Raw genomic sequence first — 18188 nt, forward strand, 5'->3', positions numbered from 1 at the left:
TCCGAGAGTGGTTGGTGCGTGGAATGCACTGCCTGAGTCAGTGGTGGAGGCAAATACACTAGTGAAGTTTAAGAGACTGTTAGACAGGTATATGGAGGAATTTAAGGTGGGGGTTTATATGGGAGGCAGGGTTTGAGAGTCGGTACAACATTGTGGGCCGAAGGACCTGTAATATGCTGTACTATTGTATGTTCTATGTTCTATAACCTATCCACAGTCCTACACCCACTAAACGCACTGTTACAAACAGGGACACAATGGAAGTGGACTGAGAGCTGTGAGAAAGCATTTCAGAAAACTAAAAGACTCATAACTTCAGACAGGGTGCTCGCGCACTTTGACCCCTCCTTACCTATCCAACTAGCTTGTGATGCCTCGCCCCATGGAATAGGTGCTGTGTTATTGCACAAGTTTCCAGATGGCTCAGAAAGACCAATAGCCTTTTCCTCAAGAATGCTAACTTCAGCTGAATGCAACTACGCACAGATTGACAGATTAGGCCTCGTGTGGGGAGTCAAGAAATTCAGTCACTACCTGTATGGCCAAAAGTTTACCCTGTTGACTGACCATCAGCCTCTCGTGTCAATCTTCAACCCAAGGAAAGGTTTTCCAGTGATGACAGCACAAAGGCTGCAGCGATGGTCACTTTTCTTAGGAGGTCACAGGTATGACATCGAACACAAGGGGACCAGGCAACATGGTAACACAGATGGTTTGTCACATTTACCACTGCCCACTTCAGAGATAACTACACAAATGGATCCAGCAGAGATCTTTCACACAACAATAGTTGAAGAATTACCAGTAATGAACAGCATCTTTGAAAGGGAAACACGCAATGACCCTATGCTGTCAAAAGTGTATGACATCACGGTAAAGGGATGGCCAGCACATGGTAACACACTGTTTCCAGCCTTCTCAGCAAGGAAGGAGCAGTTGTCAGTGTGTCGGGAAACACTAATGTGTGGTTCACGAGTTGTGGATCCTCCCAAGCTACGCACCAGAGTGCTGGAGGAACTGCACAAGGGGCACCTGGGTACCGTGAAGATGAAAAGTCTTGCCCGTGCCTATGTACAGTGGCCAGGGATCGATAAACAAATTGAGGACATGACCAAGAACTGCTCTGGATGTCAAAAGATCCACCTGATGTACCTGTGGAGACTCATTCCCCAAAGCAGGGCATACGTTACCCAGAGAGGCCGAGAAGACTTGATTTATAATAATAATAATTATTATTATGTTACTTTGTTATAATTTCATATTATTAAGTTGCTAATTAAACAGTTGGTGGGTGTTAGTATATTAAGGGAATACATACAGAAGGTAGAGAAGAGGAATGATGCATTAATTCCACAGAGTCCAGCTCTATCACCCATTGATCCATGGCCCAGCAGCTCACAGACAAGGTGGGTGCTCCTTTCAAAGATCCTCCTCCTCCCCACCACCTTGCTTTCCTTCAACTGACCAGTGTGCCTGGAGGGAACGCTAGTCCCCTCACACAGAAGTCCACAGGCTGGCTGGTGGGCTTTTCCCCCAGATACACCAAACTTTGTTTGAAAGGGTTTGGTTGTTCTTCAGGATGACCTGGGGCACGCTCTAACACTTATCTTGGGTGGTGGAGTTTGTGTTGAGGTTCCTGCCAATACTCAACATCAGTGAGCAAAATATTTTAAGAACACCAGTGTATCGTGGGGCAGTGAGCAACTCCATGTTCGTCATCCCCAGACCACAGGGCATTGCAAACGAGAGAGGCACTGAGACTGGGGCAGCACTGGGCTCGGGCCCCCACATACTTTGTCTGTTGCTTCAGAGACAAGTGGGAGCAGGAAGAAGAGGAATAGGAAAGGCAGTGGGGTTAACAAGTGCCATCTATGGGCATATTTATGGTCTGCTCTCCTGTAGCAGCTGCACCCGGTACCCAGAATGTAGCGGGAGGAGCAACAGGTAGAATATTATTAACTATTCCAACCAGCCGTTCAAAGGTTTGCTTTGCAATCCGTTACCAAAGGGCAGTGTGGCAAGGGGAAATAAAAGACAGATGAACAGTTTTAAGGAAAACAACTCCAATGTGTATTGAAGAGGTCCCAGTCCTGTGTTGTTGGTCAGTGCCTTGTAGTGCTACTCCATGGAGAAGTCTCAAAGGTAGGCAATTCAAAATGTTAGGCAAGTCACTACTGCTAAGGATTAGCGCATAGCTGAGTACTACTGTGACTTGCTGGGCCTTCAAGTGTCCCTTCAACAGGAAGCACAATACCCCTCCGCTCGTTAACACAGTTAGAATCAGATGTGTTATCATTGACATAAAATATGAAACTTGTTGTTTTGCAGTACAGTGCAAAGATATAAAAAACTATAAATTAGACAGGATAAATAAACAGTGTAAAAAGTAAAGAATAAATGGTTGTGTTCATGGATTCGTGGACTTTCAGAAATCTGAGGACGGAGGGGCAGAAGCTGTTCCTGACTTGCCGAGTGTGGGTCCTACACTCTTCCCCATTGGTATAAATGGAAGGAAGGTATGTGTGGATGGGGAGGGTCCTTAATGATGGATGCGCAGGATCCTTGTGCAGGACTCCCTAAACAACAGAGCAGACTCAATGGGCCAAATGGCCTAATTCTGCTCCTATAACTTATGGTTTGAAGGTCTTACGATGGATGCTATCTTCTTAAGATGCTGCTTTGTGAACACCACTCGTTGTGGGCCACAACACATGATCTGACAGCATTTCCACTGAAAGGGGTCTTGGCTAATTTCCTCTCCAAAATCCCAAAATCAGCAGATCAGCTGCTGCAAACCCAACTTCCCATACTGTGGTCACTTATTCAGTACATACTTTTAAAAGGGCATTGAAAATTCTAGTTAAAACTATTTTGTCAAATATAGATCCAATCTTAAACTGGCATTTCAGTATTTGCTACAGACTGTTAAACACTTCCTCTGGTCTCTTGGCCCTTTCACCTCCAGGAGCTGAGATCAAACCCGGTCAGACTGACGGGGTTAAAGTCTCAGTTATCTATGGCCTGCTGAGTGCTACTGGTGTTCCCAACAGCTTCCAGTGGGTATTGAGCCAATCAATTTAAACTACCTGAAGTTATAGCTGGACAGATTAAAGAGGAGAGTGCAAGCAGTGTCATTTTCATTCAGTCAGCCCAGAGGCAAGGAATGGGGACATAATTAGGAGAAATACACACTGTAGCTGATCTGAGAATTGTTGCTGCCAACATAGTTAAAACAAAAATCATTCTGGAGTTCTGAAGTAATAACCGTCCTTAACTGGGCAAGCACAAAATAGTAGTGAGATTTATCTCAATTTTACATTTGGTTTTAATAGATGATAAAAGTTTCAGTACAGGAGATTAAGATCTGAATTATTGCACCACTACAAGTAATAATATTGAAATGTTTTCTCTCATATTTTCCTTTATTAATTTTATTTTCCCTTTATATTTTATGCTGAGGAGCAGTCTGAATAGATTCTTCACAGAAGATTGTTTTCATAATTTTAGAAACTCCAAATTGCAATGAGGAAGAAATTATAAAAATACAGTGAAAAGAATCTGGGCTGTGCCAGGTGAGAACGTCCTCTGCTGTGCCACGGAGAGCAAGCAGCAGCTGTGAAAGGAGAGACTGAACCAGCAGGAGACCCAACCACTGACCACAGCCACCACTTACTCATAGCCCACATTACACCAGAAAGGTGGATCCCAGATCGGCCTGAGGACCTACCTATAGACAACCCCTCAGGAGAACATCATACTCAGCTTGAGTGAATGCACTAACACTACTAATAAAGGCCTGCACCTCACTTTCTGAAAGGTGATGGAAGCAGAAGTCATCTTGAGCAGATGTGACTTGTAGAGCTATAAACTTAGTGATAGCAAGCGGAATTAGTCTGGACAGTTCCTTTTTGAAAAATCACAGACAATATACAGATGCCTGCAGGTTTCAGGATAAAAGTGTCTTTCCATTTGTCTCAATTAATAAACCCTCTGTGGTTGGTTTCCCTGTCCTGAAGATATGGTGCCTGCAAAGTTCAAAAGGAGCTGATAACCCACCTAGGTTTTATCTTTACTTATAAACATTATAATGTTTACTTCTCTCTTTTACTGCATACACTAATGTAGGTTTTTCTAATAAGGTTTCCTTCCAAGTAGTTTTTCCACCTGCCTTACATTTATTCTTAGTCCTTCTCCACATCCTCAAGGTAAGAAACATCTCTCTCTACTGCTTCATGAACCCTGCACTTTATTTGTCTATCTGCTCTGTCTAACAGCAACACCGTACTCTGCTTTCTGTTTCTGTCACTAGCAAACTCAAGTTCAGGAATCACAGAGACTTCAGCTATTCAAACAAAACAAAATATTTATTACAGGAATTAACCAGCAAAACTAACAAGAACTCAGGCAAACTGTACAGAATCTTGAAGAACTGAGATCACAGATACACCGAAGAACTCAGTCAGAGTTTCACCAAAAATCCACAACCAATGAGGAAAGAGGGGTTGGCATGGCTCCTAGAAATGTACCCTGGAGCAAGTAGGTATTCAGGACCAATCAGACAGCCCACATGTCCAGAGGAAGCAATAACCCCCAAAGATATTAACTGCAATGCAAGATATTGAAAACTTCGTGCTGATTTAATTATCCAAAATTGAATGAAAGTGATAAATACAAAAAGAGTGTAACAATCCCCAAGACCCCAAATGAGACACCGGGAAAACAAAGTGAAAACCCAGTGCAAAGACAAACAATTAAACATAAAAGGAAAGCAATCCAAGAAACACTGTATACCCACAAGGTGACACTGAGAAAATACAGCCCACATACTAAAGGGAAAAAACTTTTCTTCCCCTTTTAAAAACGACCCCTGGTTGCGACGGTTTTGTACTACCTTGAGGTACAGTATTTACGTATGGAATAGTCTATCTGGATTTTTAAAAAGCAAAAGCTTTTCATTACAATTTTATACCCATAACAATAACAAACAAATAACCAATCATGTGTTCAACTTTCAGAGCCCAAAATCAGGCAGAGGCACCCCGGAAAGAAGATTTCCTGGGTGAAAATGCCTTGGATCTGCAGATATGTTATGATGCACAGTTGTAACTTTCTTGATGTCTGGTCATTGGCATCCTTGTTGATTTTCTGATGAAATTATTAAATCGGAATCTATCTGGCCAAGTCTGTGGTTCAAGACAAAAATCACTAGAAATTGCACTGAGACAAAAAGGAAATTTATTTACCAGTAAATACTTACATGAAATAAGCAATCCCTTAAAACTAAAGTCTTATGACTAATAATTGGCCTGCTATTGGCAGAAATTTGGCCTTTATTACCACAGGCAGTTGTAGGAGCCAGGCTGTTGGGTGCATTTAAGGCATTGATAGATCATTGCTTGGACAAGGCATCAAAGGTTATGGGGAGAAGGTTGGGTAGTGGAGCTGAGTAGGGGAATAAAGGATTCGCCTTGGCTGAATGGCAGAGCAGACTCAATGGGCCAATTGACCTAATTCTTCTCCTTTGTCTTATGGTCTTATGGAAATATAAAATGCTCTTAGTGTGGAGTTGGTTTACTTACACCAATTTCTTTTGCGGTGGATTGAGTTTATCAGTCCAACAGGTATCTCCCTGTTTTGTAGAAGTCTCCTATGAAGATGAGAACTGGTTTAAAAAAGACAATAGTAACCCTGAAGCATATGGCAGGTTTCCTATGTTTTCTTCACACTTTTTTCAGACATAATCGATGTTTATCAACAATCAAAAATCATAGCAGTAAAAGAAGTGTTATCTCATTATACTAAATGAGGTAAGCCTTCTAAATCCAGCTCCAAAATTCAGAAAGACATGATGCTATTCAGCATTAAAGCAGTTGTGAATCATTGGCCAATGGGGAGATGACTTCATTCTCGTGAATCCTTTTGATGGATTGAAGCCAAAAGGGCATCCCGCTTTTTATGTGTCAAATGTTCCATGTTGAGTCTTATTAAGGAATGTGAAAAAGCAACACAATTTACCATTAATCACTTCTCAAATTTTCCCAACATTGTAGAGAAGGCAACTAAGAACAAAAGGAAGCTATCTTCTACAAACATGCTTGAAGGTGCACTGGTGTGTTCATATCTTTGTTGAGGGGGCAGCTGATTACTGTGACCTAGTATTTGAAAATTATTTTGTGAGTCATTGAAATCAGTCCTTTATTGATGTCAACACATCAGGTGTACCCACAGACTGCAACCAATACAATAAGACCTCTGATAATCCAGAGGTCGCCTAATCTCTGATCTGTCCTTCTTGTCTTTCTATTACACCAATACTGTTAAGTTCTTGTCAAGTTGCTATATTTCTTTCTTCTAAATAAAGGTGATTAAGTTTCAGATATATGTTCTTTCTCTTGTTCGTATTTTCCCTCTGCTAAGAAACACTCTTGTTGCCAGACTTCTTACTAACTTTTCTCTCAGGACTCTGTTCCTTTGGCACCTATCATTTCCACATAAGTGTGTGCACCCTTTGCCTCCTCTTGGCACCCACCATAAGCTTAGAGTTCTCCACACATTGACAACCAGAGAGAAAACTGAGCAAAGGTGGTTCAAGAATGAAGTTTCTCTGCAATTGAGGGGACACAATGGCACAGCTAATAGATCTACTGCACCTGAGTTCCACAGATCCAAGCTCAGTCCTGACCTCAGGCGTTGGCATCTACAGTTTGTGTTCTCCCTGTCTCCACGTCTCCCCGGGTGATCTGATGTCTCAAGTGTGTGTGGGTTGGCAAGTTAATAGCCCACTGTAAATTGCCCTTACTCTGTAAATGAATGGTAAAATCCAGATGGGGGATGGTAGTAGGTGGGAGTGTGGGGAATAAAATAGGATTGTCTAAAAGGATGCATGACGGTCAATGTTTTTGATCATTTCCCAAACCTGTAAGCCTCCCAGCTCCTTCTCCTTTTCCATTTTCTTTTCCTGTATTAAGGGGGATATTTCTTCTGGCGGTGGGTCTTTACTCTCCGTTTTCACAAATATAAGAATCCCAGCACTGTAGAACAACCAGATTTGTTTAACTAAAGACGTGGATTTTAAAATGAGGATAAAACTCACATTATCATGATTGCGTTTAATTAAAAAATCAAATTAGCAAGCAAATTTTAGATCAACATGCAGTTAAATATAGAAAATTAGCCAGTTTCTTGCCAATCGCTTTGAGTTATGCTCCATACGTTCGAAGAGTAACTCACTGATGGGCTCGGAATTCAAATGTGAGAAAAGAACGACCCATGGATAGCAACTAGAAAGGGCATCGTAAGCAAATTTTTAATAGTTCAGTAAATTCATGTTAAATTCATGCACAAAGAAAGGGAGATGTTCCAAGTAATTTTAATCTGACTAATTTTTACATTTTACTTCTGTGCTTTGCAGATAGGAGAGTTTAGATTTTTATCTCACTTTCTTTATATTCATCTACCATGACAGTGATCCCACTTTATTGGTTAAACCACTCTAGGCTGTCTTGAGCTGATGGATGTTTCATAACCGCATCTTTATCTATCAATTCAAAGTAGAGTCTGCACATCAGAGACAAGAGATTTCAATCTTACTTCCTGCTGCTGGTGCCCAGAACCCCTCTTCACCTCACACCAAGTCCCGTGGGAAGAAAGTTTATTTAAAATAAATGGAAAGGTTCAAGATTGTTAACACCACATGCAGAGAGATATGCTGGCAATGATACAGAGGAAAGAGCTTCCACTCCATCCAGCCTGCCCCATTTGCCCTCTTTTGTGAGACAATGGGCAATAAACCGTCTGCCGGGGCCGGCCTTTGCGTAAGGCTATAACTCCTCATCCATCAGTATACCTCTATTCAGCAAAGCAGAGGCTCAGCTAGGTTGGCCTTGAAACGCTGATAAGCACATATTAATGGGCAAGTCCCTGGTGGCAATAAAAAACATATCAAGGCAGGTTTCCTATTTCCACACTCTGCTGAGACAAGATGCATGGTTTCGCGCCAAAAACTTAAAGTGAGTTGTGATCAACTCTTGCTACAGGTAAATAGCTTTGTCTATCAAAAATATTGACTGTAGAAGAGAAATGCAGCTTTTCCATGGCAACAAGCTTATGGGCCTATCCAACACCTTTAACACTGCCAAGCAGATCAAGGTTAAACCAAATTTGACACCAAGACACATATGAGGGTAGATGACAAATTCTGGTCAGAAAGAGATTTTATGGAGTCTCTAAATGCTGGAAAGAAAGTTAGGTAGGTGAAGAAATTTAAAGAGGGTCTGAGATATTTATTAGTGAATTAGATTGGGAAGCTCATTCTGTAAAAGGGCTGGATGGTTTAGAGTTTGTGAAATGTGTGCAGGATAGCTTTTTGCAACAATACATAGAAGTACCGACTAGAGATGGGGCAGTGTTGGATCTCCTGTTAGGGAATGCGATAGGTCAGCTGACAGATGTATGTGTTGGGGAGCACTTCGGGTCCAGTGATCACAATAGCATTAGCTTCAATATAATTATGGAGAAGGACAGGACTGGACCTAGAGTTGAGATTTTTGATTGGAGAAAGGCTAACTTTGAGGAGATGCGCAGGGATTTAGAGAGAGTGGATTGGGTCAAGTTGTTTTATGGGAAGGATGTAATAGAGAAATGGAGGTCATTTAAGGGTGAAATTATGAGGGTACAGAATCTTTATGTTCCTGTTAGGTTGAAAGGAAAGGTTAAAGGTTTGAAAGCGCCATGGTTTTCAAGGGATATTAGAAACTTGGTTCGAAAAAAGAGGGATGTCTACAATAGATATAGGCAGCATGGAGTAAAGGAATTGCTCGAGGAATATAAAGAATGTAAAAGGAAACTTAAGAAAGAGATTAGAAAAGCTAAAAGAAGTTACGAGTTTGGTTTGGCAAATAAGGTAGAAGTAAATCCGAAAGGCTTCTACAGTTATATTAAAAGCAAGAGGATAGTGAGGGATAAAATTGGTCCCTTAGAGAATCAGGGTGGTCAGCTATGTGTGGAGCCGAGGGAGATGGGAGAGATTTTGAACGATTTCTTCTCTTCGGTATTCACTAAGGAGAAGGATATTGAATGGTGTAAGGTGTGGGAAACAAGTAAGGAAGTTATGGAACCTATGACAATTAAAGAGGTGGAAGTACTGGCGCTTTTAAGAAATTTAAAAGTGGATAAATCTCCGGGTCCTGACCGGATATTCCCCAGGACCTTGAGGGAAGTTTGTGTAGAGATAGCAGGAGCTCTGACGGAGATCTTTCAGATGTCATTAGAAACGGGGATTGTGCCGGAGGATTGGCGTATTGCTCATGTGGTTCCATTGTTTAAAAAGGGTTCTAGAAGTAAGCCTGGCAATTATAGACCTGTCAGTTTGACATCAGTGGTGGGTAAATTAATGGAAAGTATTCTTAGAGATAGTATTTATAATTATCTGGATAGACAGGATCTGATTAGGAGTAGCCAGCATGGATTTGTGCGTGGAAGGTCATGTTTGACAAACCTTATTGAATTTTTTGAAGTAGTTACGAGGAATGTTGACGAGGGTAAGGCAGTGGATGTAGTCTATATGGACTTCAGCAAGGCCTTTGACAAAGTTCCACATGGAAGGTTAGTTAAGAAGGTTCAGTCGTTAGGTATTAATGCTGGAGTAATAAAATGGATTCAACAGTGGCTAGATGGGAGATGCCAGAGAGTAGTGGTGGATAATTGTTTATCGGGATGGAGGCCGGTGACTAGCGGGGTGCCTCAGGGATCTGTTTTGGGCCCAATGTTGTTTGTAATATACATAAATGATCTGGATGATGGGGTGGTAAATTGGATTAGTAAGTATGCTGATGATACTAAGGTAGGAGGTGTTGTGGATAATGAGGTGGGTTTTCAAAGCTTGCAGGGAGATTTATGCCGGTTAGAAGAATGGGCTGAACGTTGGCAGATGGAGTTTAATGCTGAGAAGTGTGAGGTTCTACATTTTGGCAGGAATAATCCAAATAGAACATACAGGGTAAATGGTAGGGCATTGAGGAATGCAGTGGAACAGAGAGATCTAGGAATAACAGTGCATAGTTCCCTGAAGGTGGAGTCTCATGTAGATAGGGTGGTGAAGAAGGCTTTTGGAACGTTGGCCTTTATAAATCAGAGCATTGAGTACAGAAGTTGGGATGTAATGTTAAAATTGTACAAGGCATTGGTAAGGCCAAATTTGGAATATTGTGTACAGTTCTGGTCACCGAATTATAGGAAAGATATCAATAAATTAGAGAGAGTGCAGAGACGATTTACTAGGATGTTACCTGGGTTTCAGCACTTAAGTTACAGAGAAAGGTTGAACAAGTTAGGTCTCTATTCATTGGAGCGTAGAAGGTTGAGGGGGGATTTGATCGAGGTATTTAAAATGTTGAGAGGGATAGATAGAGTTGACGTGAATAGGCTGTTTCCATTGAGAGTAGGGGAGATTCAAACGAGAGGACATGATTTGAGAGTTAGGGGGCAAAAGTTTAAGGGAAACACGAGGGGGTATTTCTTTACTCAGAGAGTGATAGCTGTGTGGAATGAGCTTCCTGTAGAAGTAGTAGAGGCCAGTTCAGTTGTGTCATTTAAGGTAAAATTGGATAGGTATATGGACAGGAAAGGAGTGGAGGGTTATGGGCTGAGTGCGGGTAGGTGGGACTAGGTGAGATTAAGAGTTCGGCACGGACTAGGAGGGCCGGAATGGCCTGTTTCCGTGCTGTGATTGTTATATGGTTATATGGTTATATGGAATTAATGACTGTCTTATTCTCATTTTTTGAGCATAATTTTAAAATTTAGAGTTGGCACAAAGCTCAGAAATTTAATAAACTATGATAAACGTGCAAAAAGAGAAGAAGTGTAAGGTAAGGTAATGAAACTGAAATGTATGAAACAATATAAATTAAATGATACAAGTTTAAAAGAAAGCTAGTAACTGAGTTTGGATTTGTATGTACAACACTCCTTGAAGATAGTAGGATAGCATAAATGCTGTTTTAAAGCCATGCAGGGTTTATGTTTTCTTCAATAGAATAGAATGCAAATGGAATATTCCCTGTGTAACTGGATCTTAGACTCCCTGACAGTGTGTATTGACAGTAATCTTTCTGGCGCCATTGTGCTAAGAATGGGGTTGCACGCTCAGCCTGCTGCTGTCTACACTGTTAATGCATGACAGTTCAGCCAGATCCACTTCTAACCACATCATTATGTTTGCTAATGACACAACAGTGTAATTATGGTGTGGCCAACCAGCTCATAGGGAGGAGGTAAAGTAGGTTGAACACTGGTGTAAACACAACAACCTGATTCTCAATGGGGACAAGGCTAAGGAAATGATTGTAGACTTCAGGCTGACCACTCCCTAATGCACATCAGCGGCTTCTCAGTGGAGAGAGTCAAGTTTCTTGGCATGCACATTAGTGATGCTCTCAGCTGATCACTCAACACCAGCTCTTTAGCTGAGAGAGCAAGTAGTGCCTCCACCTCCTGAGGAGACTGAGACAAGCAAAGCTCTCCAACCCTCACCCCCCATCCTCACTACGTTCCACCAGAGACCTTATTGGCTGCATCACCGTCTGGTATAGGAACTGCAACGATCCTGCAACAGACAGCAAGGACTGATGAAAACATCATCAGGATCTCCCTCCCCATCAAAGTGCTGCATTTCAGTGCCTCCAGCAATGTCAAAGACCCCTCCCATCCTTCCGACATTACCTCCTACCATCAGGCTGAAAGTACCACAGCATAAGAACTAGAACTGTCAGGGTCGGTAACAGCTTCTTCCCATGGGGTGTTAGACTTTTTAACACCCTACAGCCACCCAGCACACTGTACATCCTGTCTGAATGGTCACCAGACCATTCCCCCAACTCGCAGACATCCTCTGATCCTCCACTCTTCACTTTTCATCCTTTATTGTTGCTGTTTCACATATTTACACAACTGTTTGTTTTACTATAATAGTACCAGTAACATTATACTGTCTTACATAAACATGCAGCTCACACTTTATGTCAACCTGTCAATCTTCAGGTCATGTCACTCAGGGATTTGTACTGATATTATTTTGTGACTGTATGTGCTGGATAATAACAATATGTGCTGTGTGTGACTGTATGTTCTGTGTTTTGCACCCTGGCTCCAGAGGAATAATGTTTTGTTTAGCTGTATACATGTGTGTGGCTGAATGACAATAAACTTGAGCTTGAACGTTACCCTAAAGCATTGTATAATTGCTGTTTAGACACAATATAGAGCTCTGTGGGCAATTCCGTTCAGAGACTGACTATGTATATAGAGGATGCAAAAGAGAATTATGATCCAGGGATGAAAGAGAATTATGATCCAGGGATAAAAGGTCAGTTACAGGAAGCAATTCAGCAAGCAAAGAATAGAAGTAAACAGAATGTCCTGAGGTTGGAAGGTTGTGACTACAGAGCTACAGTAAGCTTTTGTGCTTGGACCTTAGTTAATTATAAACTATACCAATAGCTTGTCAGAGGGGATGAAATGTCTTGTTTCCAGGACTGACAATATTAAAGAAGGAGGGACAGGAAATATAGAGGAAGATGTGCAGGGGCTTCAAGGTGATAAGAACAAACTGAGTGAGTGGAGACCTCACATCTTTCCACGTTATGCTACATAATGTGCAAAAATGGGAGGCCATCTCTTTAATCCACAAAAGAGAGAAAAAGAATAGTATTAAATGGCTAGAGATTGGGTTGTGTTGTTATACCCAAGACACTAAAAGGTTCAGGAAGGTTCATGCAGGTTCTGGAAGGCAAATTGTATTTTAACCTTTATTACAAGAGGACTTTTTGAAGGAGTAAGGAAGTCCTGTTGCAACTGTACAGGGTCTTGGTCAGGCCACACATACAGGTATGTGTAGAATTGTAGTCTACCTTTCTAAAAAAAAAGGATATATTTGTTATAGAGGGAATGGAATAACAATTCATTTGTCCAGTTTTAGAATAGTGAATTTACAATAAGAGGAGAGATTGAGTGGACTGGACTGAGTTTTGAAGGATGAGAGGAGATCTCCTTAAAGCTGACAAAATCCTAACAGAACTTGACAAGAGAATGTTTTCCCTAAGCAAGGAGACATTTCTTCACTTAGAACCCTTTACTCCACAGTGCTGTGGAAACTCATTCAAAACAGAGGTCAACATCATGGGACAAGGGATACAAGGATGGTGCTGGAAAATAGTGCAGAGGTAAAAGGAATCAATGAATGTCAGTGCAGGTTCAAACGGCCATACGTCCTACTTTTGCTCCTGTTCCTTATGTTCAATTATGGAATCTGGGATTGTTCTCTTTAATTCACAGAAGAATATTAGGCAGCTTGTAGATGAGTTGACCTTCAGGGCAAGGATTTAAGGGAGCTTACAAAAAAGACCACAAGTGACATGAAGAAACCTTTTTCTTCACGCAGCACATTGCTAGTTCACAATGTGAAAGGCTGATGGAAGATGATTCAAAAGGAACTTCAAAAGTAGTTTGAATAAATATTTGAATGAAAAAATTGTGTTGTAAGACAGCAGGGACAACGTAAGATAGTGAGATAAATTGGATTTCTCTACCAATGGCCAACAATGTTACAAAGGTTCAACTGGAATCCTTCTGTATGTTATCATTGGATAGTTCCATGAATCTATGACACATATTGGAAGAACTGTATGCCTTCCTGAGTGGAAGTGTGGCATAAATAATCTAGCAGTGAACTCCCATTCTGAATATCAAATCAATATTACCTTAGTGCTGTCATTGCTGTTCCAATATAGTTTAGGATGGGACTTGGAACACTCTGTGCATTCAATCCAAACCAGCCAAACCTGAGGAAAGATCATTTTAGACATCTGATCACATTAAACAGGTGTATGTGCTTTTGCATACCATTGAATAACAATATAATACAAATTAATTCTAGTAAAAGGAAACCAATTAGCATTTCATGTGCAAACAACTTGCCCATTAAATAACACTCAATTTTTCAATGTTATTCCAAGATTAGCATCAGAAGGTGGTGATGAAGTAGAAAGTGTTAGGCCTTTGAAGTAATATACGCTATTTATTACCTGCCTAACATTACAGCACATCCCTTGAAAGAACCTGTGAAATATTGTGGCATTGTGCAGGCTTCCTTCAACACATCAAGCTACCTTACAGGGTGACTTAATCCACAAGGGCGGCCCACAATCTCCAGAACAAACAAAACTAGATAAATAAGTGCTGGCTAACATCTAATGAAGACTAAAAAATTGACAGCACGCTGACATAATGAATAACACAAAAGTAGCTGAGGATGAAATCGCAAGCGGTGTAGAATCTTAGTATATCAATACTCAATGAAAAATCATGAAGCATGGTTAACACCGAGAATTAGACATCAAATGGGACTGGTTCCTGACCCATATTGCTCATTTTGCCCCCACAGAACCGTTAGCTCTTTTATACATGTTGTATGGGAATGTCCAGGGGTTTTTGGCTTGTGGGGGAAGGTTATCAGTACTCTTACAGAACTAATGGGGGTACAATTACCAATGAACCCCACTGTACATCTTCAAAATGATGATTCCCACCTTTCCCTTATGAAAAAAACACACGAAGTCTGGCTGGCAGGCCTGACTGCAGCTAAGAAGAGTGTAGTCCAGCGTTGGAAACCTCCTCGTGATGTTTCAAGTACTCACTGGCTTCGGAGCTTTTTGGACATTTCTTACCTGGAATTATCATCAACAAGAGAAAATGATGCACGACCAAACACAATCTTAATGTGGACAAATTTGATAACTAACTTAAAAGATCTTTTGTTAAAATAGGAATGCTCTTTCTGTGTGTGCACTACTATTCAGTTGGTTGGTTCAGGGGAGAGGGGTGGGGGGGAGAGAGAGTGGTGGAGAGGGGGATGGGGATGAGGGTTGGGGGGTGGCTGGGTTAAACAGTCAAAATGTAATCGGCAATTGGTTGTATTGAAGGTAATTTGTTGGTGTTGCAATAAAAATTAGTGATAAAAAAAAAGAAAAAAATCATGAAACATTCAAAGTTTTGAGCCCAAGTCTGCATGGTCTCTTAATTCACCTTGCCCAATTGCAACCCAACCTCCTTCCTTTGTCCCTGATAACAGCACCATTTTTTCAGAAACATAGAAACATAGAAAACCTACAGCACAATACAGGCCCTTTGGCCCACAAAGTTGTGCCAAACATTACTAGGCTTACCCATAGCCCTCTATTTTTCTAAGCTCCATGTACCTATCCAGGAATCTCTTAAAAGACCCTATCATATCCTTCTCCACCATCATTGCCAGCAGCCCATTCAATGCACCCACCAATCCCTGCGTAAAAAACTTACCCCTGACATCTCCTCTGTACCTACTCCCCAGCACCTTAAACCTGTGTCCTCTTGTGGCAACCACTTCAGCCCTGGGAAGAAGCCTCTGACTAACTACATGATCAATGCCTTTCATCATCTTATACACCTCTATCAGGTCACCTCTCATCCTCCGTCGCTTGAAGGAGAAAAGGTCGAGTTCACTCAACCTGTTTTCGTTAGGCATGCTCCCCAATCCAGGCAACATCCTTGTGAATCTCCTCTGCACCCTTTCTATGGCTTCCACATCCTTCCTATAGTGAGGCAACCAGAATTGAGCACAGTACGCTAAATGGGGTCTGATCAGGGTCCTATATAGCTGCATCATTACCTCTTGGCTCCTAAATTCAATTCCACAATTAATGAAGGCCAATAGCCTCATTAATCAGTATGCCTTCTTTACCACAGAGTCAACCTGCGCAGCTGCTTTGAGTGTCCTATGGACTCGGACCCCAAGATTCCTCTGATCCTCCACACTGCCAAGAGTCTTACTATATTCTGCCATCATATTTGACCTACTAAAATAAACCACTTCACATTTACCTGGGTTGAACTCCATCTGCCACTTCTCAGCCCAGTTTTGCATCCTATCAATGTCACACTGTATCCTCTGACAGCCCTCCACACTATCCACAACACACCCAACCTTTGTGTCATCAGCAAACTTACTAACCCATCCCTCCACTTCCTCATCCAGGTCATTTATTAAAATCATGAAGAGTAAGGGTCCCAGAACAGATCCCTGAGGCACACCACTGGTCACCAACCTCCATACAGAAAATGACCCATCTACAGCCACTCTTTGCCTTCTGTGGGCAAGCCAATTCTGGATCCACGAAGCAATGTCCCCTTGGATCCCATGCTTCCTTACTTTCTCAATGAGCCTTTCATGGGGTACCTTGTCAAATGCCTTGCTGAAATCCATATACACTACATCTACTGCTCTTCCTTCATCAATGTGTTTAGTCACATCCTCAAAAAATTCAATCAGGCTTGTAAGGCATGACCTGCCCTTGACGAATTCATGCTGACTATTCCTAATCATATTATACCTCTCTAAATGTTCAAAAATCCTGCCTCTCAGGGTCTTCTCCACCAACTTACCAACCACTGAAGTAAGACTCACTGGTCTATAATTTCCTGGGCTATCTCTACTCCCTTTCTTGAATAAAGGAACAACATCTGCAACCCTCCAATCCTCTGGAACCTCTCCTGTCCCGATTGATGATGCAAAGATCATCACCAGAGGCTCAGCAATCTCCTCCTTCACCTCCCACAGTATCCTGGGGTACATCTCATCCAGTCCCAGCAACTTATCCAACTTGATGCTTTCCAAAAGCTCCAGCACATCCTCTTTCTTAATATCTACAAACGTACAAACGTACATGCTGAAGCTTTTCCGTCCACTGCAAGTCATCACTACAATCACCAAGATCCTTTTCCATAGTGAACACTGAAGGAAAGTAATCATTAAGTACCTCTGCTATTTCCTCCAGTTCCATACACACTTTCCCACTGTCATACTCGATAGGTCCTATTCTTTCACATCTTATCCTCTTGCTCTTCACATACTTGCAGAATACCTTGGGGTTTTCCTTTTACTCTGCCCACCAAGGCCTTCTCATGGCCCCTTCTGGCTCTCCCAAATTCCTTTTTAAGCTCCTTCCTGTTAGCCTTATAATCTTCTAGATCTCCATCATTACCTAGATCTCTGAACCTTTTGTAAGTTTTTCTTTTCTTCTTGACTAGATTTACTACAGCCTTTGTACACCATGGTTCCTGTACCCTACCATAACTTCCCTTTCTCATTGGAACGTACCTATGCAGAAGTCCACACAAATATCTCCTGAACATTTGTCACATTCTTTCTGTACTTTTCCCTGAGAACATCTATTCCCAATTTAAGCTTCCAATTTCCTGCCTGATAGCCTTATAATTCCCCTTACTCCAATTAAACACTTTCCTGACTTGTCTGTTCCTAGCCCTAGATGGTATGGTAAAGGAGATAGAATTGTGATCACTATCTCCAAAATGCTCTCCCACTGAGAGATCTGACACCTGACCAGGTTCATTTCCCAATACCAAATCAAGTACAGCCTCTCCTCTTGTAGGCTTATCTACATATTGTGTCAAGAAACCTTCCTGAACACACCTAACAAACTCTACCCCGTCTAAACCCCTTGCTCTAGGGAGATGCCAATCGATATTTGGGAAATTAAAATCTCCCATCATATATCTGCTCCTCGATATCCCTGTTACTATTGGGCAGCCTATAAAAAACCACCTAGTAAAGTTATTAACCCCTTCCTGTTCCTAACCTCCAGCCACAGAGAGTCCATAGACAATCCCTCCATGACGTCCACCTTTTCTGCAGCCGTGACACTATCTCTGATCAACAGTCCCACGCCCCCACCTCTTTTGCCTCCCTCCCTGTCCTTTCTGAAACATCTAAAACCCGGCACTTGAAGTAACCATTCCTGTCCCTGAGCCATCCAAGTCTCTGTAATGGCCACCACATCATATTTCCAAGTACTGATCCACGCTCTAAGCTCATCCACTTTGTTCACAATAATCATTGTGTTAAAATGGACAAATCTCAAACTGTTGGTCTGAGCATGTCCCTTCCCTATCACCTGCCTATCCTCCCTCACACACTGTCTCCAAGCTTTCTCTATTTGTGAGCCAACTGCCTCTTCCCCAGTCTCTTCAGTTCATTTCCCACCCCCCAACAATTAAACTCTCCCCAGTAGCCTTAGCAAACCTCCCCACCAAGATATTGGTCCCCCTGGGATTCAAGTGCAATCTGTCCTTTTTGT

General features: G+C 41.8%; 1 protein-coding gene across 1 annotated transcript in view; it reads right to left on the bottom strand.

Moving 5' to 3' along the window:
• The window catches only part of LOC140737557 (transmembrane protein 144-like), a 153364-nt gene that overhangs the window by 61773 nt on the left and 73403 nt on the right, over nucleotides 1-18188 (bottom strand). Inside the window, exons 5-7 of the mRNA XM_073063999.1 lie at nucleotides 13758-13838; nucleotides 6917-7031; nucleotides 5580-5647 (exon numbers count right to left, since the gene is read on the bottom strand). Of these exons, the coding sequence (XP_072920100.1) occupies nucleotides 5580-5647; nucleotides 6917-7031; nucleotides 13758-13838 (264 nt within the window). The remainder of the gene's footprint in view (nucleotides 1-5579; nucleotides 5648-6916; nucleotides 7032-13757; nucleotides 13839-18188) is intronic.

Source organism: Hemitrygon akajei, chromosome 13, assembly GCF_048418815.1.
Source record: "Hemitrygon akajei chromosome 13, sHemAka1.3, whole genome shotgun sequence".
Taxonomy (NCBI): Eukaryota; Metazoa; Chordata; class Chondrichthyes; order Myliobatiformes; family Dasyatidae; genus Hemitrygon; species Hemitrygon akajei.